This window comes from Rhinopithecus bieti, unplaced genomic scaffold, assembly GCF_001698545.2.
Source record: "Rhinopithecus bieti isolate Rb0 unplaced genomic scaffold, ASM169854v2 scaffold_74573, whole genome shotgun sequence".
NCBI lineage: Eukaryota > Metazoa > Chordata > Mammalia > Primates > Cercopithecidae > Rhinopithecus > Rhinopithecus bieti.
In genome coordinates, this window is record NW_016828021.1 from 1,318,352 (window position 1) to 1,345,992 (window position 27,641).

At 38.4% G+C, this 27,641-nt stretch overlaps 1 protein-coding gene across 3 annotated transcripts in view; it reads left to right on the plus strand.

Annotated features, from left to right (window-relative positions):
* The window catches only part of MITF (melanocyte inducing transcription factor), a 95,738-nt gene that overhangs the window by 47,358 nt on the left and 20,739 nt on the right, over nucleotides 1-27,641 (plus strand). For all 3 annotated transcript variants that reach the window (XM_017864191.1, XM_017864193.1, XM_017864192.1), the window contains exons 3-5: nucleotides 18,140-18,367; nucleotides 19,413-19,496; nucleotides 21,556-21,651. In XM_017864191.1, coding sequence (XP_017719680.1) covers nucleotides 18,140-18,367; nucleotides 19,413-19,496; nucleotides 21,556-21,651 — 408 coding nt within the window. The remainder of the gene's footprint in view (nucleotides 1-18,139; nucleotides 18,368-19,412; nucleotides 19,497-21,555; nucleotides 21,652-27,641) is intronic.

A 27,641-nucleotide genomic window follows, 5' to 3' on the forward strand; every position in this document is an offset into this window, starting at 1 on the left:
AGTTCAGATCTCTGGTTATATAAGAGCAGGCAAGTCACGTCAGGCTAGTTATGTAACCCTCTGTCCTCGGTTTCCTCATCTGTGAAGTGAGACTAGTGGTGCACTTACATTCATTGTGAGCATCAAGAAATATTAATGCATGAAAAGGCTTGAGCATTATGCCTTGTATATAAGAGATGATCAATAAAAGTTAACCTTCCTCTTTCATTTTCTTTTCTCTGAAGGGAGAGGGTGAGAATTGTTACAACTTAGTCTCATACTCTCCAATAACTCTTTTGAACGTGGAAAATGGCATGGCTTGTTGTTAGGTAAATAATCATGTTCTATATTAGGGAAAAGAATACCAAATTTTGCATTATTTATCCTTTGACTATGTTTTCCATAGTCATTTTATTATTTCAAGAAATCTCTGTCTCTTCTCTCTCGTTCTCTTTTATATCCAAGGTTGACTTTCTAAGCATATTCAGTGGTAAAGGTATAACTGCATCATCCCATATTTCAATACAAAAAGAAGGAGAAGAGAACCCTCAAATTCAGCGACCACACTGCATTTTCCAAAGTATTAATTACATAATACACATAATACAAGAAAGCTTCACCTTGGCGATTGAAACCACTTGCCATTTTGCTGAAAGTAAGAGCCCATTTAAGTTCATTTAAGATCATTTGGGTCTTCACTTACCTGTCATGGGCATCATTTGAGACAAGAACTTTGCAGGAACAATCTTGTTTAATGTTATTTCTACCACTGTAGCTTTTTTTGTTTTTCTAAGTGGTTCGTAGATAGTTTTCTAAGGAGGCAAATAGTAAAATAAAACTAGATCTAGAATCTTAAAACTGCAAAGAATTTGCCGTTGAAGCCACTAAGATTGAGTTATTTTTGTAAACACCCAAGACAACATTTGTGCATGTATGTGCATGTGTGTGTACATATCTAAAACTATTTACACTTTTCCTTTCCTTCTAACCCTTTATTACGGAAAATTTCTAATAAAACAAAAAAATAGCACAATGTGCCTCCTACCTCATCTCTCAGAGCATTGGGCACACTTCTATCATACTTTAAGAGCAGTTAGAAAATAAAAGTCTGTGGGTTATTTACAAAATTATGAACAAATGACTTTGGAAAGTTTAAAAAACATATTGGAAAGAAGTAACTCCTTTTTTTTAAACTGTAGGAAATGAACAGGTAAAAAATGATTTGCTGGGTTTTTTTGGTTGTTGCTGTTTTGGGTTGTTGTTGTTGCTGCTGTTTTGTTGTTGTTGTTGTTGTTGTTTTGAGCCAGAGTCTCACTCTGTCACCCACGCTGGTGTGCAGTGACGCGATCTCAGCTCACTGCAACCTCCACCTCCCTGGTTCAAGCAGTTCCCCTGCCTCAGCCTTCCAAGTAGCTCGCATTAGAGGCACATGCCACCACACCCAGATAATTTTTTTGTAGTTTTAGTAGAGACAGGGTTTCACCATGTTGGCCAGACTGGTCTCGAACACCTGACCTCACGCAGTCCATCTGCCTGAGCCTTCCGAAGTGCTGGGATTAAAGACATGAACCATTTGCACCCAGCTGATTTGCTAGTTTATCATGGAGTGTTTGAGAGAGTAAGGAGGATATATGTGAAACTTATGTAAGCTTATGTAAGTTAAGCAATAGCCAACTTCTGGTTTTGTTTACAAGTATAGTAGCGTTTCTTTATTTACTATTTTATCAGACATAAGAGAATTTTAAGTGACACTCTCAGATATGAATAATGCACTCATAGTTGATTTTCAGAATGACCCAGAAACACCAAAAGCAGATTCCCAGTGTGCTTTTTGATTCATTAGAATTGTTCAGCTTCATTCTGTATGGTTTTAGGGCATAGTTTATCATTATTGTGTTGAATTGATCATTCTCCATTTATAGCATAGCTTTTCCTGTCCGTGTGACTATCCAGAACTCAAATCAGTATGAATTCTTGAGTATTGAATTAGGCTATTTTCAGTGAAGATGACGTCTGCCGTATCCACCAGTTAGCTAGAAACATCTCCTTTGCGTGTCAAGACAAGATGTGAAATAACTCTTGATAACTGTGAATGTCAGATGTAAGAAGGAAGCATGTCAATAGTTCATGAGATACCTGTGCCATTCCTGGGGCTTGACTAGTTTCTTTGCCTTTTCTGAAATCTGCCACTGAAAGGAGTCGGGAAGGAAACTGGCATAGCCTCTCTTAGGTAAGATTTCTACACTGTGGCATTATTGACACTGGGAGGAAAGAGTCTTTGTTTTGAAGGTCTGTCTTGTGCGTTGTAGGATGTTTAGCATCATCCCTGGACTCTCGCATACTGGATGCCAGTAGCAGCACCCACTCCTCACATAGTTAAGACAACCAAAAGTATCTCCAGACATTGCCTAAAATTCCTTGAAGGGCAAAACTGCCTGTAGAGAGCCCCCATAATAGGCAGGAGCACCTTAATGTAAATTTCTGTGTGGGTTACCCTCCTGTTTCCCCCACCTACCCCTTCAGTTGTAAGCCCCTTGATGATAGAAATGAGATATTTTCTTTCATGTTGAGGTCCCAATTTCTTTTCTGTCTAACACACAATATATAGAGATTTGGGGATTGACTATGCCATTGCTTTTTTTTTTTCCAGACGGAATCTCATTCTGTCACCAGGCTGGAGTGCAGTGGTGCAGTCTCGACTCACTGCAACCTCTGCCTCCTGGCTTCAAGTGATTCTCTTGCCTCAGCCTCCCGAGTAGCTGGGACTACAGGCATGTGCCACCACGCCCAGCTAATATTGATATTTTTAGAAAGACAGGGTTTCACCATGTTGGCCAGAATGGTCTCGATCTCTTGATATTGTGATCCACCTACAGCGGCCTCCCAAAGTGCTGGGGTTAAAGGCGTGAGCCACCGTGCCTGACCGCCATTGCTTTTAGTTTTGTTTTATCCAAGCCCATAATACAGTGGGTTTTTAAACAAAAGGGCAATCTTGGCATTTCTCTTCTTCCCGTTTTTGTTACTGGTTCACAGCTGAGTATGTCACAACTGGTACTTCAGTGATACAGTGGCCTATTTTCTTTCTTATAAAAGACATTACTATATCATACAGTATTTTAACCTTTCCTTTACAAATCTCATGATACTGAGATGCTTTTGGTTAACAAAAATTGCCATTGAGTCTGGAAGATTGTTTGTTTCCCGACTGACCAGCCCCCTCCTCTCATCCTTCTCACAAAGAAAGAAAGAAAGAAACCCTCAACCCTTAAATTAGTCAAAGTCCTAAGGCAGTTTTCCCAGAACAAATGTCCATATTGACTTTCTCCGTTGTTAGGTCCTGTCTTTGTTGACCCGTTGCTGGCTTGAGGGGCTGATTCTGTTCACTTTGGAATTGGGTAGCATTTTAGTTTAACAACAGTGTCCACCCACCTGAGGACCAAATTTTCAGGAGAAGCCTTATTTATAATAAGGTACAAAAACAAATACTCAGAAGAAATAGTGATTACATAGACCCTCTGAACAGTTTCAAAACCAGAAATAATTACATTGAAAATATGAATCCTATAAATAATTCACAATTTGGTAGTGTTTCACAAAGTGATGAGGGGTAAGCCTCAATTTCCTCATCCCGAAAATGGAGATAATAACATTCAGTACTTCGTAGGATTGTAATGAGGATTAAATAAGTGAATCCATTGAAAACTTTCAGAAAAACTACCTGTAACATAGCCCTCGGTAATTGCTTTATTTTCTTTCTTTTGGAGATGGAGTCTTGCTCTGTCACCTAGGCTGGAATGCATTGATGCGATCTTGGCTCACTGCAACCTCTGCCTCCCGGGTTCAATCAATTCTGCTGCCCCAGCCTCCTGAGTAACTGGGACTGCAGGCACACACCACCAAGCCTGGCTAATTTTTGTATTTTTATTAGAGACAGGGGTTCACCATGTTTGCCTGAAGTGATCTGCCTGCCTTGGCCTCCCAAAGTGCTGGGATTGCAGGCATGAGCCACCACACCCAGCCTATTTTCACTTTTTAATTCTTTTCCTAATTATGAGGAGTCTCTATATCTTCCCCTTTTCCTACCTCCTTTGAAGTTCCTACCTATATTCTCCGAAGAAGTAGTCTGTCCTCTTCCTCTTTATATGCACTATCCCTTATTTTTATCACACAAATCCAAATGGGACTATCCAAAGCACATATATTGGCCTGGTATAGGTGTGTCCTCCCTTTACAGATTTTTATAGATTTTCAAAAAATTTTAAATCTCTGAGAATTTGCTTTGTAGAGTATGATAAATCATAGTGTTTTTTGCAAATGTACTTTTATAGTGAGGAAAATAAAGCTCCACCTAAATACCTATGTAAGCTTAAGTTTCAGGTGATTACATGTTTTGGATGACATCCATGTAAATCATTGCCCAGTTTGTTTGAAAGAGGTAGTCCTGATTTTCTTGATCTGAAAAAGTCGATATGAATTCAGTTCTGTACCCCTGCGCAGATTTTCAAAAAATGTTTCCTTTGTGACTAAAACACGCATTCCTGATTGAATCAATGAGAGCACTCCATGGGCAAATCCAGCTTATTTTGCTTGTTAACGTGATGTTTCTCTGAGTTCTCATGCTGAAAACGCCACAGAAGAATCACAGGAATCATCATGAATCCATAACCAATTCACGCAATACCAAGTTAGATCCTTTAGAGCAAAATAGCTGGCGAAGGTCCAGAATAGCAAGCTAAAAAGCAGATATTTGATACTTGTAATAGTCTGATAGATGCGCTAAGTGCTTGCTTAATAAACTCGCTACCATAACACTTTTCCTTTTATGGAGAAAGAGGACATAAATAAGTAAAAGTAAAATATCGAATACATAAATGTGTGTGCACTGTGTGAATATGTACAGGTTGTCTCAAATGTATATGAAAGCAGAGTGAATAATAGAATGAACCCTTCGTGTAACTCATCACCCAGCTTCGACAGTTATTGACTCGGCTCATCCTGCTTCACAGATACCTCCCTCTAACTTGCAAATCCTAGACATAATTTCATCTTTAAATATCTCTCGTAGTTTGTTCAACTTCTCTCCAGAAAACTGTACAGTGAAAAGTTTGCATACAATTTTCAGGAATTTACAGTTTCCCTAAAACCCAGTTAAAGAACCATTGACTGAGCCAGCTCATTTGGAAGTATGAGAGGAAAGATGTCACGAAAGCCTTCTGTATGAGACTGTGGCCTGCAGGTGTCCCAGCTCTAACATTCTTGTTTTTCCCCTTTATCTCTTACTCTCACAATCCATCTGTGATGTCTGAGTTAGCTAAAGAGGAAAAGATAAAAGGATACAGGAAAGAGGCTGAATATTTCCTTCACCTTTTAAGGTCCTCTCCTCTCCTTCTTGGCGGCTTTATGTTTTTTTTGAGAATGGGAGCTATATGATTTAACACTAATCCACTTGGATGTGAAAGCAAAAATTCCAAGGCTAACAATCATAGAGAACATTCTTTATTGAGCATTTACTATGTACCGAGTACTTTTCATGCATCTCATCACTTAAGCTTATCAGCATCTCCAGCAACTATTGGGTAGGTAGGATCCATGAGCCCATTTTGTAAAGAGGAAACTGAAGTCCAAAGCATTTAAGCAACTTGCCCAGGACTTGAACTCAGATCTATTTGAAATTCCATTCAGATGTTTAACAATACTAAACCACCTCTCTCCATTGTACTCTGACAGTGGGTCATATTCTTAGCTATGTGTCCCAAGCAGGCATATGTGGAGTATTTTATACCTGTGTGCACCATTTATAACAACTTCTTCATGGTGGTATGAGGCATTTCAGAGCATTATATAAGAAAGTCTCATAATGTTTGTGCTGTTTTTAAGTTAGACTTGGTGCAAGCCAAGAAGAAGCCAAGGGCATTTTTAAAGTGTTCATCAGATCATGTTGATTCTCTATGAAAACATCTGAATGGCTTCTTACAAGTAGTAGAGAATAAAAATCAAATTCCTTTCAATGGCCTGCAAAGCCCTACATCATCCTCTTCAGGGCACTCACTGACCTTGTCAGTACTCCAACAGTACTGGGTCTGTGGTTGTTGATCTCGCTCTTATTCATCGGATATACTGGACTGCTTCCTACTTCAGTATCTAATCTCTTCTGTACCTCACCATAGCTGGCTTCTCATCATTGGGGTTCCGCTCAACATGTTGCCTCCAGAATAGCTTTGTTGCAATGGCCTTTTTTTCTCTTTTATTGTCTGCATTGCACATCTCATTGTATGAGATGCTTATTCCTTTGTTGGTTTATGACTCTGTGTTTGTCTCTGCTTCCCCACCTTAAATATGATCTTCATGGGATCAGGACCTGTGCTTTAGTTGCTGCTCAGTCTGTAACACCTAGACGAGTGCTGAGTAAATCCTGGTTGAATGAATGAATGAATGGTTTGTTAAGTGGGAGTGGTTACATTAAACCTGCATGCAAAGCTCTCAGCACAGTGCATGGAAAGCACTCCTGAGCTGCTGCTGTTGGTGGTGAGGTTAATTCCAATCTTGAATTTCATCATAACATAATCTATAAGGCAAGTTTTAAGAATTTCCCAAGACAATGCAGTTTCTCAAAAACCAGATGGACCCTCAGTCTCATGATATAGATCCTGAAGTTGTGTTATTATGAGGTGGCTGCTTTTTGACAGTTTTTAGCTTGTATGGGCTTGACCTTCAAATCAGTAGCATTCAGCAGCTCTCGTCTCTGCCTAGGGGCTTTCTGACCTTTTGCTTAGGCCCAAGGCAATGTTTTCATCTCTGACAAACTTGACCACTGCCAGTTTCTTAAGAGTGTCTGTACTTATGAGAAGGAGTTGTTCTGCCTGTGCTGTAATTATCTCTAATACCCGATAAACTGCAAACAATGGGGGCTTTTGAGGGGGGAAATGCTACAACAAAAAGACGTCTGCGATTCTGAGGCAGGGCTAAACTGGGGCACGTGGAAAAGTTCTAGCATGTGGAATGCTGCACTGGCAGCTCCCATGAGGAGGGGGGATCTGGATGGTCCTGACAATGGGCCATTATAAAGGCACTATTGAACCACGTAATTGTGGCCCTTTATAAAACTATAAAAATGTGTCAAATATTATACAAATGCAAACTGTATAAGCTTGAATGTTAGACCAAAAATCTCAGAAAAAACGAAGTCCTCTCCATCTGATCAAACAGTTCAAGAAACAGTTGAAACAAGGCATATGTATTTCACCATTGTGTAACCACTTCATGGGTTTATTTGTTTTTGCAAAATTTTCAGTAGAGGAATTCTGCCTGAATATATTTTTACTTGTCTAGATCTGTAGGCTTTCATTCTCATGAAATGTCTAGCTTGTTTAAATTACAAAATCAGTGTCATGTTCGTTATGAAAAATAATAAAATAATAAGCACTGAGAATTTATCGCTTGGGAATAGTCATTGTTGAGACTTGACTGAATAATTTGTCATTGTTTTTTTTTTTGGCTTTGCATATATAGAAATAGCATTTAAAAATCAATTTTGGATAGCAGTATATATAGTGTTTTTAACCTGCTTTATGTTCCCATTTACATTAATGAACTTTCCCTCTCATTAAATACTGTTAGATTAACACAGTAACAGAAAACCAACCACCACATGTTCCCACTCACACGTGGGAGTTGAACAGTGAGAACACATGGACACAGGGAGGGAAACAACACACACTGGGGCCTGTTGAGCGGTAGGGGACAAGGGGAGGGAGAGCATTAGGACAAATATCTAATGCATAGGGGGCTTAAACCTAGATGACAGGTTGACAGGTACAGCAAACCACCATGGCATGTGTATACCTATGTAACAAACCTGCACGTTCTGCACATGCATCTCAGAACTTAAAATACAAAATAAATAAATAAATTTGATGTATGAAATTCAATGTAGTGTACTAGACAAGAAATAAACAAAAAAATTGTTGGATAAAATGTGGATTGTAATGACTGCACAGGATCTGTTTATATGTGGTGGTTCTCAACTGAGGGCTGTTTTGTTCCCAGAAGGCATTTAGCAATGTCCGGAGCCAGTTTTGATTGTCATACTGGAGTGGGACATGCTGTGTTACTTGGCATATAATGGGTATAGGTTAGGGATGCTGGGAGAGAGCAGGCAGTGCACAGATCATCCCCAAAGCAAAGCATTATCTGGCTCCTGAACTATATGGCTCCTTTATAGTTAATTTAATCCATGGCCTATTATTAGATACTTGTTTTCAATATTTTATTAGAAATTAATGGCTGGCAAACTTTATCTATAAAAAACCAGAGTGTTTTAGACTTTGGGAGCCATCAGGTCCATTACTCAACTATGCTCTTATACTGTTATAGCTTGAAAGCAGCCATAGACTATACATATATGAAAGCATGGCTGTTTTCCCATAAAACTTTGTTGACAAAAACGGGCAGCATGCCCTAGGCAGTAGTCCACCTACTTCTGTTAGAGATAATGCTTTAATAGACGTCTGTGTACCTAAATCTTTGTCCCATATCTGATCATCTCCTTAGAAAAGTTCTTGAAAAGAGCCATTGCTGCATGGGCATATATGTATCTTTTTAAAGTTTATATCCATTTATTTTATTTTTTACAGTTCTACCAATTTATTTTATTTTCTCATATGAGATTGTTCATTTAATGTAGCTTTCTGAACACACTTGTGCCACCATCATTCTGTCAGATTTGGAACCGTGTTCAGGCATATGAAGTGTGAATGGGTAAGGTAGGGGTTTGCAGATTTAAAAGTCTTCAGGAATCAGATGGATTGATGAATAAAGCAGGCTGGTTGTCAGTGTTAGAATAAAGAGTGATGGGAGTGTTGCAAAATGAAGAGTAAGTGCTCATTGAAAAGGAGAAGCTACTTCTCAACTCTGTTGCTTTTCAACTCTGATAAGTTGCTGGCCCAATAGGAGTGCAGTTTGGTATCACTAGATCTTCTGATTTATCAACCAGAAAAGAGAAATCCAAACTCTGGTTTGAGAAACTAGAAACCAAATTTTGGTTTGAAAACTCTCAAGTTTTCATCGTTGGTGACAAATTCATAGAACACTAAATTCTGTCTATGTGAACAGATTTGTCTGTGATTTGTGTCCATGGACTGCCAGCTTGGGGACCTTGGAATAACTGTGACTTATCAAGGGGTCTACAGCTAGAGGTGAAAGCAAATCTCAGGCTTCTGGCCAGGCATTTGAGGCCCACAGGGCCCTACTGGCTTGTTCTACTGCTAGATGAGAGCTGTAAGAATTGGCAGTCTTTGGGCAGCCCCTGATAGAAAAAGAAGCTTTATCATGTGAAGTAGGGTGGCAAGCTATGACTCAACTGTCTGGCCTGAAGACTTAGTTCCTCCAGAGCTTTCTAACTTAGGAAGACTGAGGGACTGTCACACTCCATTTCCTTAGGACGTTTCCAGAGGTGGTCAGACTCCTAGCATATAACGCCTGCCTACACAGTGTGGCCCCTTGTTCTTCGGTTCTGCCCCTTATCCATGCATGCCAGCCACACTGGCTCCGCACTGCTTCATTGATGTACCAAATACTTGCTGAGTGCCCACTGTGTGCCAAGCTGTGTTCTGGACAAAGCAGAGCAGAGGAGGGAGGATCAGGAGCACTGGTAGGGTGTGGGCTGGATATGTGAATATGTCCTTAGGATAGTTATAGGAGACAAGGTCAATGAGATAATGCTCCTGGGGTGGGGTGGAGTGGGAGAAGTAGGCACAGTGGACAGAGGTCTGTAGAATCTACCTGGAGAACTAACAAGCTAGTGTGGATTACTGAACACCATACTCAGAGATTCTGATTCATTAGCTCTCGTTTGGGGCTCTGGAATGTGCCTTTCTAATAAGCACTGTGAATAGCATTGATATAAGGACTTCTAGGCCATTGCAAATACTTTGGTTTTTTTTTCTCAGAGATAAGCAGGGAACCATTACAGAGGTGGGGTTTTTCTTTTTGTTTGTTTGTTTTGGTTTAGTTTCTATAGAGAAATGACTTGATCTGACAATATCGCAAGATCCCCCTGTTCATTGTATTGAAAATACACCATCAGAGTGCCAAGACAGAAGCAGGTAGAAGAGTCAGGAAACTTTCCGTCATCTAAGTTTGAAGAGATGGTGGCTTGGATCAGATGGTAACAGTGGAGCGTGAAAATCCATCAAATTCTGGATATTTTCTGAAGATGGAAACAATACTACTTGGTGGGTTGGATACAGGGTATGAAAGAAAGGAGTCAAAGATGACCAACCATGGTTTGTAGAATGAGCAACTAGGTTAAGCCAGAGGAAGACCATTTTTTGACCTACCCCCCAAAAATGGCAATTTCCTATGTTTCAACCTAATAGAAAAAAATGGAGTTGCCAGCTGTGAAGATGCAGAAGACCATGGGAGGAGCTGATTTGGAAGAGTGAATGAACATGCTGAGCTTGAGACGTCTGCAGTCCTCCAAATGGTGCCATCTCGTAGGCCAGTTGAGATGAGTCTGGTTCTCAGAGACCTCTGTTCTGGGCTGCTTAAATCCATGTTACTGGGTTCGATCACCAGGGCTGTGAGTGTAGATAGATGACATCAAGCTCTGATCCTTGAGGCACCCTAACATTTAGGGGGGGAAAGAGGAGAAAGCTAGCTAAGGAGAGTGAGAAGAAAAGAAGAAGGTGAGAGAAAAACCAGACAAGTGTGGTAAATTGAAAACCAAATAAATAACGTGTATTAAGAGCCTCCTTGCTGTTCTTTGAACAACCAAGACTTGTTCACACCTGAGGACTGTGTTCTTGGCTGGGATGCTGTTCCTGCCGGTCTGCCTGGCTCATCTCACCAACTTCAGGCCTGGGCGTCAGTGTCGTACTCTGTGAGGCCCTTACCTAAACACACTGTGTAAGATTTGCATAGTTGCCTGGTATCTTATTGGTACTGAAGCAATGTTTGTTGATTGAATGGTGAACATACAACTTTTGATGAAGGCAGGAGTCCAGTTGAGAACATATTAAAGCCTTGCTGCTCGGGATGTAGCGTGTTCCCTGGACTGACTGGGTCAGCATCCCCTGGCAGCTTGTTAGAAATTCAGAATCTTGGGCTCTAGCCCAGACCTGTGGCATCACACTCTGCATTTAACAAGATCCTCAAGTGATTTGTATACACATTAACGTTTGCTCCCAATCCTGTATTTAATTTTCTGTGAATGGCAAGAGGACAATTGAGTATACTCTCTCAGATGGGAAAAACTCAAAGTAAGAAGTTAAAAGAATCAAAATCAAATCTCTTCAATAGTTGTTTCTGTATTCAATCAGAAAGTTATGATACAGTTTAAAAGCAAAAGAAAACTGTGTGTCGAGACTTTCAAGAATATTTTATGTAATTATCCCCATATCCTTTTTACTTTTATTTTATTTTATATGGTTATTCCACATATCTTTCTTACTTTTACTTTGAATTGGCATAAGCTAGGAGTACGTATAAAATGCATGGCATCTGGTACATGGTAGACAAGTTTGAGAGAATGAGCACTAATTCTGTTCTTTATATTTTAATACATCCTGCTATTTAATGTAACATATTCACTCATAATGTCTTCTGAGACCTTCATTTAAGATAAATGGTTTTCTCTTAAAGTGAGTGATGGGTTAAGTGTATTGGTCTTGCTGCTGCTTTTCCCATAGGAATTTGATTCTGAAAGTCGTGTTTTATTCTCCGATTATCAATACTCTGTAGGCAGATGGCTACCACTCCTAAGTCCCTCCTACTTCTATTCGGCTGAGATAAAACCACATGTTCTTTTTATTATCATGGTCTTTAGCTTATTTTAGCCTGAGGGAGAAAAAAATATATATATATTAGGGATTTTCTCATGATAACATCTTTTCTTTCTGAGGCTACTAAATATCATTTGTCCTAAAATCAAAGTATGCCCATCTTGTGGTTTATAATAAGCATGCTGTTTTATACGTCATTAGCTAAGGATAAAAGACTTGCTGGGAATTTTTAGTAGGGCTAGTCTAGTCTATTTTATTTTAACATCAAATTTTCAGAAAAGTACATTTGTTATCCTTTTTGTTTATACGTATTTACAGCTCAATTCTCTGAATTCAGAAGCCTGCAAAGTAATAAGACAGGAAGTAGTGTGAAAGTATACAGACCCATAAATATGTGATATAAATTTATATATATTTATTTGTGCACACCTGGGATATGTGAATACATCTCTGGATTTACACAGTTTTATCTTCCCTTCTTATTCAGTTAAAACCCTAGATCAGAACTGACCCACAGCAGAGGGTGCTTCTCTAGTTCACCTCTATGCACAGAATAATGGAGACGTGGCTCTGGTTTCTAACCCTGGCAAGTTGTTTAGTTTTCCTCTCAGTTTCTGTTTCTGTAGCTTTAAAAGAGGGGGTAATGAAGCATATCCTGTATTCTTACAAAGATGCTTATCCAGTTAAGACAGTAGTTGAAAAAGCAATGGTAAAATTTTGTATACCTATACTATTTATCTTTATTAAAATCACCCCATTCTTTCCTTCAAATCTACTAAAACTTCTATTGAGTAGGAAAGCTCAATTCTAGTTTGGTGAAACTTTCCTAGAGAGCAGGGGTCAGCATTTTCCATAAAAAGTCACAGCGTAGATATTTTAGGCCTTGGGGGCCCCACAGACTCTGTTGCTACTCGTCACATCTGCTATTGCAGCAAAGACGCCACCCTGGACAACGTGTAAACTAATGGGTGTGGCTGTGTTCCGATAAAACTTTATTTATCCACATCGAAATCTGAATTTTATATAATTTTCATGTGTCATGAAATATTCTTCTTTTCATTTTTTTCAACTATTTTAAAATGTAAAATCCATTCTTACTTTATGGACCATACAGGCAGCAGACCGAGTTAGGCTGAGGGGTAGACAGACTCCTGTTGTAGAGAAAAAGCACTGGGTTTGTCAACCATAGCCATTTCGAGCCTTTCTTTATTTAAGACTCTTTTGCTTTGCATTTGCATCTGATTTTGATTCTTCTCCTTTAGGTCAGGATTCATACCCTTGTTGTTTTTACTTTTTGTTAAGGACACCTTTGTACAGATTGTGCAGTGAACAAGATTATATGTCCAAGGACATGTGTTCTGGGCTTATGTTTTCTTTTGTGGTAATGTAATTGTGGGACTGAAAAGAACCTCGACACTTAATCAGATGTGACCCTATGCAAGACTATCCTAGTTATTTAAGAAAGCTTTCTCTGTTTTACCAGTTTTTTCAGGAAATATGATTACATAACTGACTTTCTCTATGGATTGCCATTTTAAAAGCAGTATGAAAAGAATAGTAGTGTGGTGGTAGATAACAATTGATTAAAGGATAATCCCTTTAGTTTTCTTTAAACTGATTGAGCAAAAGAACAAATTATCTCTCTAAACATAAGTGATAAATCTGAACATTGTGTTGAATTATTTAAAATATATATATAAAGCCATTCGAGTGTATAAGCATGTCCTAGCTACTCAGGAGGCTGAGGTGGGAAGATCCCATGAGCCCGGGAGTTCAAGGCTGTAGTGTGCCGTGATTGCACCTGTGAATAGCCACTGCACTCCAGCCTGGGCAACATAGCAAAGCCCTATCTCTAAAAATATAATAAATAAATAAGCAAACTAAAAGGATTAAGAGAATCTACACTCACTTTTACTCGAATTCTGGTTTACAAATAGTAGAGAGAATAGAAGAACAGTGGATATCTAGATAGGGATATTTCTTCCCCAGTAAATTCTGTTGTCAGCCAAGATGGGAGTATCTACAGCCACCATCTTAAACTGACATGTGATGTGCTCCAGGATCTCTTTAGAATGAAACTGATGGAAAATAACCTGTCAGTGTTACCCAGGAAGTGGTAAAGCTGAAGTGTGACAGTTAGGAGGTGATCCATTCCGATTCTCTTGCTATCAATTTAAGATCTGAATGAAGAAAGGAAATGGGTGAAATGATAGGAGCGCTAACAATGAATAAAAGTTGCAAAGCCTTTGGGTGTTTGCCCTTTAACTCAGATAGCTAGCATAATTTATATGAAATATAAGTTGTATCAATAAATAATATTTTATGGTAAAGTATTCTAGCTTTATTTTATGGTCTGTACTTCAGATGTTCGGCAGTACTCAACTTTTGCTGTCTGAATTCCTTAATGTGGTTAGTCATCTGGAAGGTCAAAAACCTGCAAATATTATCAGGAAATCATAAAGATGTTTCTATCCTCTTTAACGCTACATGTATGCTCTTATTTGCATACTTGTTTGATTGGCTATTTAAAAATTAATGAAAGCAAAGTTATTAACTAAAAAGCTATCAGTAAGGATGGCTGAAGACAGAAAATAATTTCCATATAAAGAGCCATTTATATGGCTCTTTAAATTGTCAAAGGACTATAGAGCCTCATAATAATGCTATGAGGGAGTTTGGGCAGGGTTAGTATCTTTCTCCAGCATCTTCTCAGGGAGGGAAATGGACATATAGAGGCTATGTCACACACCACCTGTCCACAGTGGGGAGTGACATTGCTGGTGCAGTGATGATGCTAGAATGCCAACCATGTTCTAGATCGGGGTTCTCCAAGTGTGATCAGAAGGCCCTGGTTGTATCTAAGACCCTTGCAGGGGTTCTGCCAGATCTGGACTATTTCAGAATAACACTAAGGTATTGTTTTCCTTTTTCACTCTGATTTCACCAGTATACAGTAGAGTTTTCCAAAGGCTACATGTCGTGTTGAGATGTCATTGTTCTGACATCCTGTGAGATATGTACTAATGTATAATCGTGTGTTTTCAAAATTTCTCAATTTTAATTTCTAATATGCTAAATATTGATAGATATAATCTATGTAAATACAGTAAATTTAAAGAGTGTAAAAGGATCCTAAGACAAAAATGTTTGAGAATTGCTGTTTTAGATATTGTGCTAAGGCCGTTAGAAACATGATCTCATTTAATGCAGAAAACACACATATGAGGCAAGCTCTACTGTCATTCCCATTCAATATGCTAGGAGATGAGGACCTGGAGAAGTTAATGATTTGCAGAAGGTACACGGGTAGTAAGTTGCAAAGATAGAATTTGAACCCAGGTTTCAAGTTAATAACTATGCTGACTGTGTTGTCAGGCACATTGTCTTTCAAAGAAGCACCAGGAAAATGCTGGATTTGGACACTAACTTCTCATAACCTAGGCTATCTCCAAGGGAATGTAAATATGAAGATTATCCTTATAGACAGTGTAAAATAGAGATTATTTTCTAGTGGTTTGTGGGCTGAGGCTTGTACTCTGTGAAACACAAAACAGTTGAGCATCAGATTTTTAAACCTGGAGGATTTTACTTAAAAAAGAAGTTTGGATTGCCAGCTACCCTTGAAAAATTTAGAGATTGAGCTAGGCTGGACTCGTATTCCCACATGTCCACAATCAGCTGCAGCTTTTATCCGCTGTTCCTGCTAGGTAGATGTGTGTCCTCTGGTTTGCCACAGACCTCACTACTCCTTATTACCTTCCTCGTAGCTCATGTTCCTCATTTATGTTGCCTGTTTGAGGTGTTTGGGTTGGAAACAACTGGAGATGTTCTGTCTACTGCATAGTGTTTATAGGCCATCTGCTTTCAACCTAAAAATAAAAAGTTATTAACAGTAAAAGAGCCAAATATATCCCATTCTGCTTACCCAAACCTGGATGTAATAAAGACCTCACTGACAGTGTCACCTAGAAAGCAAATTGCTTCTTTCTTTACCAAAGCATAATATTCGGATTCATTCAAGAATTAGGATCTGCCCCTAAATTAACATTTATTTTTAAACATGAATCTCTTTTCAAGTGTAATAGTGAAATAAGCACATTCCACTCATTGCTCTCATTTTATGTTTATTTTAGTAATGTCTATTATCCTCATCATTATCACGTCTGGACCCTTTATTAAAACAAAGTCTCTGTGAACCTCTGTGTACATGTTAAATCAGTCATTTGTCAACATTTGTCAACAGTAGATATTAAGCATTTATCACAATTTATAGGTATATATTTGCTTGCCTCTTTTCTTTTTTTGCCTCACCCCAGAATATAAGTTTCATAAAGCTGGAAATTATATCTGTTTGTTCACAATGTATATTCTATGCTTTGTACAGTGTTTAGCACATAACAGTCAATAATGAATGAATAAAGGAATAAATATGTAAATGTATCGGTTGTGTGTATGATAACTCATTCTTCTGTAGTCTTAAGAATAATATTTAAAAATTCTTGGCAAAAAGGCTCATGCTTTTTATTTGAGAGTTAAATAGGGGAGATATTTAGTTCTTCTTATCCGCATAAATATACATCCACTTCTGTGTGTGGTATGTTTAGGATAGTTCCCGATCTTCCTGATGTGAGGTCAATAGGCAGGTTACAAATCTACGTAGCTAAGAATAAGGTGCATATTAAAACCAGGATGCAAGAAGAGGCTGTTGAACTTGAACATTCAGCCCAGAGTCTCTTCTCTTCTATACTAAAAGATAGTCATCCTGCAGTCGGAAGTGGCAGTTATTCGGCCATTGGAAAAGTCTCATGTAATAGTAGCTTTTAGATGATGTCTCCTCCAAAGGGGCATCCTGCTCTTAACCTATTGCTGAAAGAGAAATACCATTGTCTATTAATACTACTGGAACTAAAGATGAATAGTGAATTGGACTTGATCTGACAGTGAGTTTGACTTTGATAGCTCGTCACTTAAAAAGGTTCTTTTATATTTATGAAAAAAAGCATGACGTCAAGCCAGGGGGAAAAATTGATATCAACATTTAAGAGCAAACTCGTAGGGCTTCCAAAAAAAAAAAAAAAAAGGCCCTTGTGTGAACTTTTTTTTTTACGTGCATAACTAATTAGTTTAGGTTATTATAAGCAGAGCTTCTGTGATAAAGTTTCTGGTGGTGTCTCGGGATACCTTGTTTATAGTGCCTTCTCTATGCCAGTCCGTCTTCAAATTGGAATTACAGAAAGTAGAGGGAGGGATAGTCTACCATCTCTCATTGGATTGGGGCCACCTAAAACGTTGTTATGCTGGAAATGCTAGAATATAATCACTATCAGGTGAGCTTTATTCTGACTCATATTCAATCTTTGAAATATAATGCAATAAATTGATTTAATCCACTTTTTTTGTAATAGACATACTGTTTTCAATAAGTACAAATCTGCTCTTTTAATGCTGTTTATTGTTTGATGCCATAAGAAGTAATCCAATGTAGTTTTGAACAAAATAAAATTTGTGGGGTTTTTTTTTTTTTTTTTTTTTTTTTTGCCTAGTGTGTGGCTAAACTGTCTTCATCAGCTCCTGTTCATTGCTCATAAGATTAAATTGTCTTTATCAGGAAAAAAGTGACTTAAAATTGAATAATGTTGTTTTTTGGGGAAAAGTATTTCTCATTCTGAATTACTGTCTGTAGGAAAGCAGAAAAAACATCCTGTTGACTTGTTAATAGTCATGTCTTTTAAAACACATATGTGTGTTATGCATTTGAAAGAAACTACTTAATGTAGAATTGCTTTTTATGTTGAGTTTTTTCTTAATTAAAATGTTGAATAATCATGTCCAAATGAAAGTGGGAGAATTAATCCACAACTGGTTGATTTAATCACTGGAAGATTTCTATTTATTTTCTACAGCCATTTTATACAGTTGGTTCTTAAGGAGGGGTGTGTGTGTGTGTGTGTGTATGTGTGTCTTAAAAAGAAAGCTGTTCTGTTTGCCAAGGAAAGTGAAACAAACTGAGTTATGCCCCTTCTACATTTTTGTTTTGTTCTTAATAAACCTTTTCATGTGTGTTGGGGAAGTTTTTGCCCTAAGATAATTTCAAACTTTTAATTATCAGATATGAGAAGAAGGATACAAGGTTTGAAAGAGATGTATAGTTAATTAGCAGGGAAACAAAATAGGGCAAAGTATTACCCCAAATCCTACGAGTTAGACTTTAAACTTCAGTAATATCAAAATCCGTTAGCACAGTGCCTGGTACATAACAAAGGCTTAATAATTTATTCTGTTGGTGGACTGGTCAGTTTCATGTTTGTGCCTGAAAGAAGAGCCATCTGAAACTCACAAATAACAGCGCTGTCTTCTTTTCCCTCCATGGCTATGTTCAGGTGCAGACCCACCTCGAAAACCCCACCAAGTACCACATACAGCAAGCCCAACGGCAGCAGGTAAAGCAGTACCTTTCTACCACTTTAGCAAATAAACATGCCAACCAAGTCCTGAGCTTGCCATGTCCAAACCAGCCTGGCGATCATGTCATGCCACCGGTGCCGGGGAGCAGCGCACCCAACAGCCCCATGGCTATGCTTACGCTTAACTCCAACTGTGAAAAAGAGGTAATTTATGTCTCCTCTCCTCTCCTGTTTTCTTATGCTAAGTAACTTGTCTGTTGAATATGATTCCCACACTTAACTGTGGACTCTAGTTTGTCCTTGTGGTCACATTTACCAGCCTTTGTCCCCGATTCACCGTCGTGGCTGTGGCATGCCAGCCTCTTGTCCCTGTCACTGGGTTGTTGGGTGTACGGCACATGACAGGAGACCTGGCCCTCTCCAAGTGAAACGTGGAGGCGAGGACACTTTTGCCACTTGCTTCTTCTTCCTTAGCTGAGTGCTTTCTTCTCTTCCATGCCTTTCAATTTATGAAGCAGTGAAAATGAAGAGAGAGGAGAAGGGGAGGTGGAAAAGGAAAAGCAAAAATAGAAGAGGTGTGGGACAGGCGGTTTAGAAGTTCCGCTTGTTGTGAATGTCTGGAATATTATTTTTATTTCTCCCTGAGTTGGGGGGAAAAAGCATGGAATGTGCATGGATGAATTTGAATCATATAGCACATGAGACTTTAACGGAAACGCAAAGGTTTAATTGCTGGATACATTTGTTTCAATAATAAAATTGCTGCTGCCCGTTAAATCTGCTTTGGTAAAGGCTGGATTGGAGACAAGACTCAAACTACCTTCAAGCTAATTGGTGCATCAAAATTTGGAGCATACGAATACCTGAGAGTTGTGATTTAATGCTCATTATTTCCGAATTATGAGATGATGAGCATCTCAGTGGGATTTACTGTACTATGTACTAAGAAGTGTTTATGCAAATTCAGAGGCAACTTTTCTAAAGTTGGATTGATTTTAATTTCTAGAGGGACTAAAATCTTTGCCCCTTTGCCCAAACCAACTGCTTTATTTTTCTGTACCCAAATTTGTCATCTAGCAAGATGATTTGACACAAGTTCTTCCTTCATTATTTCATCTCTTGGTCAGATTCCACTTTGTTTGAAAGCTTAGTTCATCTTGTTGCTGTGCCATCAGCTTTGTGTGAACAGGTCATTTAAAAAGTCATCTGCAAATCCAAGTTATAGGCTGTTTTTGCTTGTGTTTTGCAGGGATTTTATAAGTTTGAAGAACAAAACAGGGCGGAGAGCGAGTGCCCAGGCATGAACACACATTCACGAGCGTCTTGTATGCAGGTACTGAATGACTTGGCAGCCTGAGGATGTAACACTTTGTAATTAGAATCTATATTTGTGGTGGATCACACCTTCCTGAAAACTTAAGGATTTTTTTCCCCCATTGATTTTTTTTTTTATAGAGAAAGCTATGAACAGTGCCATTTTCTTCATAGTATCTCATGATTAAATAATGACAAGGAAGAATAAACTAAAACATGGTTTTCCCCTAAGTTGCTCCAAAGATTAAAAACTTCTTGAAGTACATAAATTTTAATAAATAAGATACGAAATATATAATTTAACATAATCAATGTACGTTATACAAATTTGTAGGTTAGCAATTTTTGTATTAGTAAAACCAAGATGTGTGCGTATAATCTAGACATTGTTTCCTAAATGGAATCTCATGGAGCATATATTTTGAAACTATATTAATTTAATAATATGTAATGGATGCTTTCCCAAGTAACTAAAGTTTCTTCTATTACATCCTATTTAATGGATATATAAATTATGCTATATATATTTATATATCTATGCATGTATATAGATACAGGAGAGAACAATAAGCAACAAAATTTTTTGCTTTTCTATATTTCCTGTCATCAACTTGCATTACTTTTGTTATAAGAGAAAAAAATTATTTTAAAATGCTGTTACATCAAGCCCACCAATTTTATTTTCTAAGAACAAAATTAAAAATGGCAAGGAAACTTTGTTCGTAAGTTTCCTAACCTATTTGCATATTTACCAACTCAATTAGAAAATCATCTCTTAAAGACAAACAAAACAAATAAAAGTAGTGTCAATAGAAATGGAACCTAACAAACAGTGGATAGTAGTTATTCAAAACTGGCCAATTATTTTCTTCTTAGGGGTCACTTAATAAGACTCCTTTTTTGAGTGTTTACTATATTCCTGGTACTTTGAACACTCCATACAGTTTGTCCTGAAATCATACAAGAATCCGTAAGACAGTAAATATTATTAACCCCCATTTTATAGATTGAGAAACTGAGGCTTTAAAAGATTGGAGGCTTTGCCCCAATCTAGAAAGTAGGAGAACTGGGATTCCAACTCAAACCCATGAATGTTGGAGTCTCTCCTCTTTAATGGAAGTGGCAAAAGAGATAGAAGAGCATCCCTGTTAGTTCTGTGATTTCATTGTGTAACTATGAGGTACCGTTAAGACCCAAGCACAGACATACCAACTAGCTCAAATATATAAGGTGTTTATGAAGAAATGTTTTCACAGACTTATCTTTGCAACTGCTGCAATGCACATGTAATCACTGTTGTTTATTATCATAACTGATGTTTTGGTACTTCAGAAATAAAATTGATCTAGTGGGAATGTCAGCTCCATGACTGTAATGATAACCTCGGCCTGGTGTACTCCTTGGGGAGTACCAAGCACACTGGCAGCTGTACAAGGAGAAACTTATTTTACAAGTCACTGTAAGATGGATGCAGGGATAGCCAGTGGCCTGCAAGACACAATGTCCACACTTCCCTGTGGAATCAAAGGGCAGAATTACCATCTGTGTTTTCCTTCTGCAAGAAAAGGGTATGGTCCATCGTCTTTGGGGGAAAAAAGGAAGTAGAATGACAGCTGTCATTCAAGATGAAGTGCTCTGGTACATCTTTCCTGTTTAGGGCAGGCAGTTTAGCATAGTTGTGAAAGCATGGGTAAAATCGTGGCTCCAGTCTTTCTTCAGTGTGTGACTTTGGGTGAGCTGCTTCTCATTTATTTCACCTGGGAAATTGCTGTAATAATAGTACCTGCCATGATAGGGTTTTCGTTAGGGCAAAAACTTAGCCTATGAAAATCCTTGAACCCAGTGCTTGGCAACTCATAATCACTCATTAAATGCTGGCTACAAGTATTATTCTCATCACCCATTAGTGTTAATGGCCTTCAGTACTATTTTATTTTAGTGGAAAGAAGACAGTTACTTCTTAGAATCTAACTAAAGACCATTATTGCTTTGGGTAAAGAAAGACCATGAGTCTCTTTTTAGGTTATGTTGCATAGTTTTATTTATTTTGTCTCTCTTCTGTTGCCCTTTTCCTACAGATGGATGATGTAATCGATGACATCATTAGCCTAGAATCAAGTTATAATGAGGAAATCTTGGGCTTGATGGATCCTGCTTTGCAAATGGCGAATACGGTATTGGTAACCTTTTTTGAAGTAGAAAATCTTGAGGTGTTTCCAGGGTTCTCTTCTTTTTTCTTAAACTTTTATTGTATCTTTGTAACTGGTTCACTGATGAAATGTATTAATAGTAAAATGGAGAATTATCTCAGGATCACAAATAAGTGACTTTGACATCAGAAATTAAGAAGTTTTTATGAGTTTATGAATAAGCCCATGATAAAACTCTACATTCCCTGGAGTCCAAGAGCAGTTTTGATAGGACATTATCCCTTCCAATTCCCTTGACATCTAATGCCCAACCCAGTACACTGCAGCCAAGGGAACCATTATGAACTGCACTATTCACAATGGTGCTCTAGTCAGCCTGAAAAAGGTTGTGCAGTTTTTCAAGAAGGTTTTTTCATATTCTTAGGTGATACAGGGACATTGAGGTTGCCCTTATCCAACAGCAAAATTTATTCCACCTTCAGTTCATAAACAAGTGGTCCTGTTTGCTATTATATGTTACTTGTTTTTCTCTGTAATTTAGAGACTTGCCTATATTGTTTATTTTCCTTCATTCCTTATATTTTAGTCTTATGTTACTGTTTCACCAAAGTCTTATTGCAGATCTTATTTAGTCCTTGCAATTATTCTGTGAGTCAAGTTCGGATGGTATCCTTGCCCTCAGTTTTAAACTGTAACTAGGTTAGACGGTCTTATGCAAGATTACATAGCTTGGGTGTATCAGAGCCAGGCCTGCTTGGCAGGTCTTTGAATGCCTTCTCCAATCCTTTTCTGTTTTCTCTGAGAGCAATGCTATGAGACTATCATATTCTTAATAATTAGTGTTTTAAAGACCAATATTTATTGAGGGGAAAGGGAAAAGGGGAGTTGTTCAATGAGTATGGAGTTTCAGATTTGCAAGATGAAAAATTCTGGAGATCTATTTGACAACAATGTGAACATACGTAACACTACTGAACCATACACTTAAAACTGGTTAAGATGGCAAATTTTATCGTATGTGTTTTTTACCATAATGAAAGTTTTTAAAGATATGACTAACTTCCAATAGTAAATTCCCTTGGCCAGGGGACAAAATAGCACTTACTTAGTTACACCAGAATCCTCAGAAAATTGAGTCTTATAATAGCACTTTTCTTTTTTTTTTTTAAATCCATCTCGGTCCAGTTCTTCAAGTTCACTGCCTTGAACTCATGTGAGGTGAGGACTTCCCTTGAAACCTCAAGCTTCTTCTGTGATATTTGGAGTTTGTCTACTTTCCACCCATTTAAACCCACACCCTGATTTTGGAAGAACCAGGTGTTCTGCCATTTTGGTACAAGTTTCCTTGCTGAACTATCCCAACCTCTTGGAATCCTTGGTTGGCTTTTGTGGAACCTTTCTGCTTACAAGTTGGTGCATCCCATGAGGCCAACTACACTTGTCTAGCAGTCAGAATCTTAGGACGAACATGAGCAAAACACTTGGGGAAGCATGCCCTGGGGAATTTATAAATATACCCAAAGACATATATTTACGTTACACTGCTGTAGCAGCATTAATTAGCAATGGCCGAGTCATCTCAAAAGAACTTTGCCATGAGAGTGGTCATTTTGCTAGTGGTGTCAAATGGGTCCCTGGGCATACTCAAGTGGGCTGTAGAATTGATATGATTCTGTAAAATCATTGATTTTTTTTGTAATGGCAAAGACCTTTGATGTCATTTGGTCTAACCTAGTACTCAATGCATTTGCCTTCTCTGGTTTGTTTTTTGTTTGTTTATACAGGATTTCATTTTGTTGCCCAGGCTGATCTTGAGCTCCTGGGCTCAAGTGATCTTCCTCCCTCAGGTAGCTGGGATTATAGGTGTGCACCACTACGCCTGGCCTGACCTTCTCTTGCATCTCCTTCATATTCTCCACAAAAAAATCAAGCCATCCAGCTTCTTGGAAGCCTCCAAAAAAGGATCTGTACTAGCTCACTAGGGAAATAGCAGAGCACAATGGTTAGGATTTAGAGATTTCTGACCAGATCTGGGGTCAAATCCTGAATCTGCCATTTCCTCTGTGACCTTGCATGTTATTTAGCTTCCTGAAACCCTACGTTTCCCCATCTGTAAAATGGGGCTGTTAAATATACCTATATCATGTGGTTAACTCACTTGATAAAGTAACTATAGTATTTAGCATTGGAAACATAAGTTGTATTCTAAATTATTAAGTATAGCTTATTAATTATAATATCAAATAATATTGATAGTATTTGTGTATTCAGCTGATCTTCATTGAGCCCCTATAATGTGTCAAGCTCTATGTTAGCTATCTGTGAGACATATTTATCTCACAATATCCCTCACAGTAAATAATGCTGTAAATTGCAGCATGGGTCCCAGTTTGCTTCATGGAGAACTTTTTCACATACCAACCCTTCTGAAGACAGTTGTCATGACCCCATATATGCTTCTGTCCTTTAGAATGAATACCTGGCTGGGTCCATGGCTCACGCCTGTAATCCCAGCACTTTGGGAGGCCGAAGCAGGAGGATCACTTGAGACCAGGAGTTGGAGATCAGCCTGGGCAACATAGAGAGAACCCGTCTCTATAAAAAATATAAAAAATTAGCTGAGTGGGGTAGTAGTACATACCTGTAGTCCTAGCTACTCAGGAGGCTGAGATGGGAGGACCACTTGAGCCCAAGAGTTCAAGGATGCAATGAATCATGATCATGCCACTGTCCTTTAGCCTGGGCAACAGAGGAAGACCCTGTCTCTAAAAAACACATTTAAAAATAAAAAAGTAGAATGAATCCTCATACCTCTTCATTCCATCTACATTAGCATTGAGGCCTTGTTCCTTCATTATCTGGTTGCTCCTAAACTATATTAAAGATTAGTTTAGTATTTATTAATATGCCTAATAGGTGGGCAGCACCGGGCAAGGTGCTGTGGATGCAAAGGTGACTAAGGTATGTTTCCTGTTCTCATAGGGGGTTCTCATGGGAGTTACCAGTCTAGAAGGGGGAGACTCTTTTAGCCCTTGAGGGGAGAAGGACAATTCAGGAGCAGAGAGGCCATCTCAAGGGAATTTCCAGATAAGAAAGATCCTCTGGGCAGAGTTGAATTAACTCCCAGACAGGAGAGGAGTCCCCTGCAGCCACCCTTAGAAGTCACTGACTTTATCCCGGCATCCACCTCTCTTCTATTTCCCCATGCTGGAAAGGCTAAATGTGACTCCATTAGAGTCTTCTTTCAACAAATGTATTTCAGCATTTTGCCATTAGGGGAAAGGCAATGTAACTTCAACATTAGGAGTACAGATTCTGAACCAGACATCTGAATACATACCCTTGAGTGAGTGATTCAACCTCTCTGCTTCTGTGTCCTTGTCTGTAAAATGGGGATCATAATAGCATCTACTGCAATAGAATTAATGGGAGAATTATAAGAGGTAATCCACAAAAAGCATTTAGAACAGTTGGGCCCTGATAAACTCTCACTAAAAGTTAGTTACTAGCTCTTATTCTTGATGAACTTGGGTTTTAGTTGTCAAAATTAAGTAACAAAGCTACTACAACCTATTAATATTTTAATTTTTTTCCCACAGTAAAGTTTAAATTTGATGTTCTTCATGTTAGGCATTTTTTTTCTTTTATTTGATTATTTGAAATGCTTTATTTCAAGTTAACTACTTAGAAAAAAAATAAAGTGGAAGGAACACTTAGAAAGGAAACTGTCCTGAGGGAATTGAAGTCTAGAAATAACTATTCTGAGAGCACAAGGGCCCTCTTGTACTATCAAAAACAAAGAATAAAAGTCCCAGTTTACTTGTGTTAACAGTGCTCAATTGATATTCAGAGAAGAGGACCATCCAGAGAGAAAAAATAATAACATTTTACAATTATCATTTACTTGGGAAAATATTCATTTTGGTGGAGCACAACATTGAAGAACTCAATTCAGACCAATATGGGGGCATAGACCCAGGCGCATCTTCCTTCAATTTTTTTTGTCCCAATTAGACTGTGGCTTTCAGCTGTCCACGGTGTAGTTTGTGCTCTGGAAGTGAAATCTTGCTATTTAGGTAAATGGCCTGGATAAAAACCCAACAAAGATGTGAAATACACATGTTAATAGAAGAAGTCTCTTCCTCTTTCTTAGCTCTTAAAGGTGTTATTTTGACCTAATTGTGATGTTAACTATATTTATGGGGGAAGTTTTCTAATGCAGAAGAACCAACCACAGAATCCTTTCTTTAAAATGCATGACTAGGAGACACATTTTAAATTATTTCCATCAACCTTCCTTTTAGTAGCTTCAGCAAATAAGAGCTGTTGATACAAAGAATATACACCACCATTTAGAACACAGTTTCTCAACTGTGGAACTGTTGACATTTGGGATGCATAAGTCTTTGTGGTGGGAAACTGTCCTGTGCGTTTTAGGATACTTAACAGCATCCCTGGCCTTCACCCACTGGATGTCAGCAGCAAATACCCTGCAGGTGCATCAACTGAAAATACTGCCAGACATTGATCCGGGGAAACAAAATCAGCTGTAGTGTAGAAGCCCTGACTTGGAATAATGACTGGTCACCTCAGCCTTGCAGATTCCCTGATTTCTGTTCCTAGATTTGCATTGCAGGCTGGTAAAAATTGTCTAATCGTTGACAATATACTTAGTAATTAACATGGCAAGTGGTTTTGTTGATCAAAGTGAACATTAGCTCACCTGTCAAAACTGTAAAGTGGGAATCCAGTACTCCCTAGAAAATTATAATACTGTGTTGTTAATCACAGTGGTTACTACTTGCTGATCACCGAAGTAACAGGCACTGTGTTTCACCTACTTTATCTCTATGAAATCTTATGAAAACCCTGTCAGATGAATGGTTGTTGCTTTTCAATTGGAGACACTAAGCCTCAGAGAACTTGCTTAATATCACATAGCAAGTTAGCAAACAGGCAGGATTTTAATCCAGGTCTCTGACTCCTAAGCACAGGCTATAAAGTTCTGCACCATTAATCGGTAGATTGGAGTATCTACATTTGGCTAATAAGCGGCAGGGTTTTTATTTCCTCAGGTCTAATTGGAGATGAATTGAAAGTTGCAGTTTCTAATTGGTTAATATCAGCATGTTGATACTCTTCCCACCCCCAGTTCTGCTGTTAACATGGGACCTGAGCCTCCAACCAAAAACCTCCATTTGGCAATGGCCAAAACCTTGGCTTTTCTTTCTGTAAAAAGCAGTAAGATGCCATACACGAAGTGCCATTTTAATTCTGTGCTTGGCCCAAAGTAGGCACCCAAAAAATGAGATGACCCCCAGCAAACTATTCTGGCATGCTTTCTGCTTCCCACTCCTAATCAGTAAGTATGGGGAAAGCAGCCGAAGCAGGAAATCTTTCAGAGAAGTAGATAGAGGGCTATAAGCTTTTTCAACTGGAAGTAATGATGTCTGACCTCAGTAGAGTGCCCAATGAGGCATCTTGCTGTAGGGATTTTAATTCATTTCCCTTATTGGTGTGCACTGTTGTCAATCAATGCTAATCACAGCAGTCCTTTCTGTAGTTTTTCACCTGTCTCAATCCATTTCTCACTAGGTATCCCCCACTTTGCTCTTTGTCTCCCCCACCCTGTCCATCTGGCTGTCTATGGCAGAAAGCATTCTCTCTCTCAGTCATGTACATATCTCTTCTTTAGAATATAGTTAGAAAATATGTTCTTGTCCAGAAGAAGCTTAGAATTAGATGTCTGTTCAACATAGGTCTATCAATGACTTGGAGATGTGTATCAGTTGCTATTATTTATCCCTAACAAATCATCATAATAACACAGTGAGTTTTGCATACAATTTGCATATGAAAACTATATATGTGATTTGCCTTTCTAGAGCAAGGGGGATAATTTTTCTTTTAGCTTATTGCTTTGAATTTTCAAGTCACATTCTTGGTTTGTTAAAACCCAGAAGCTTTCCCAAAACCTGAAATTCTCAAAAGATAGGGGAATAAAGCTTTGGAAT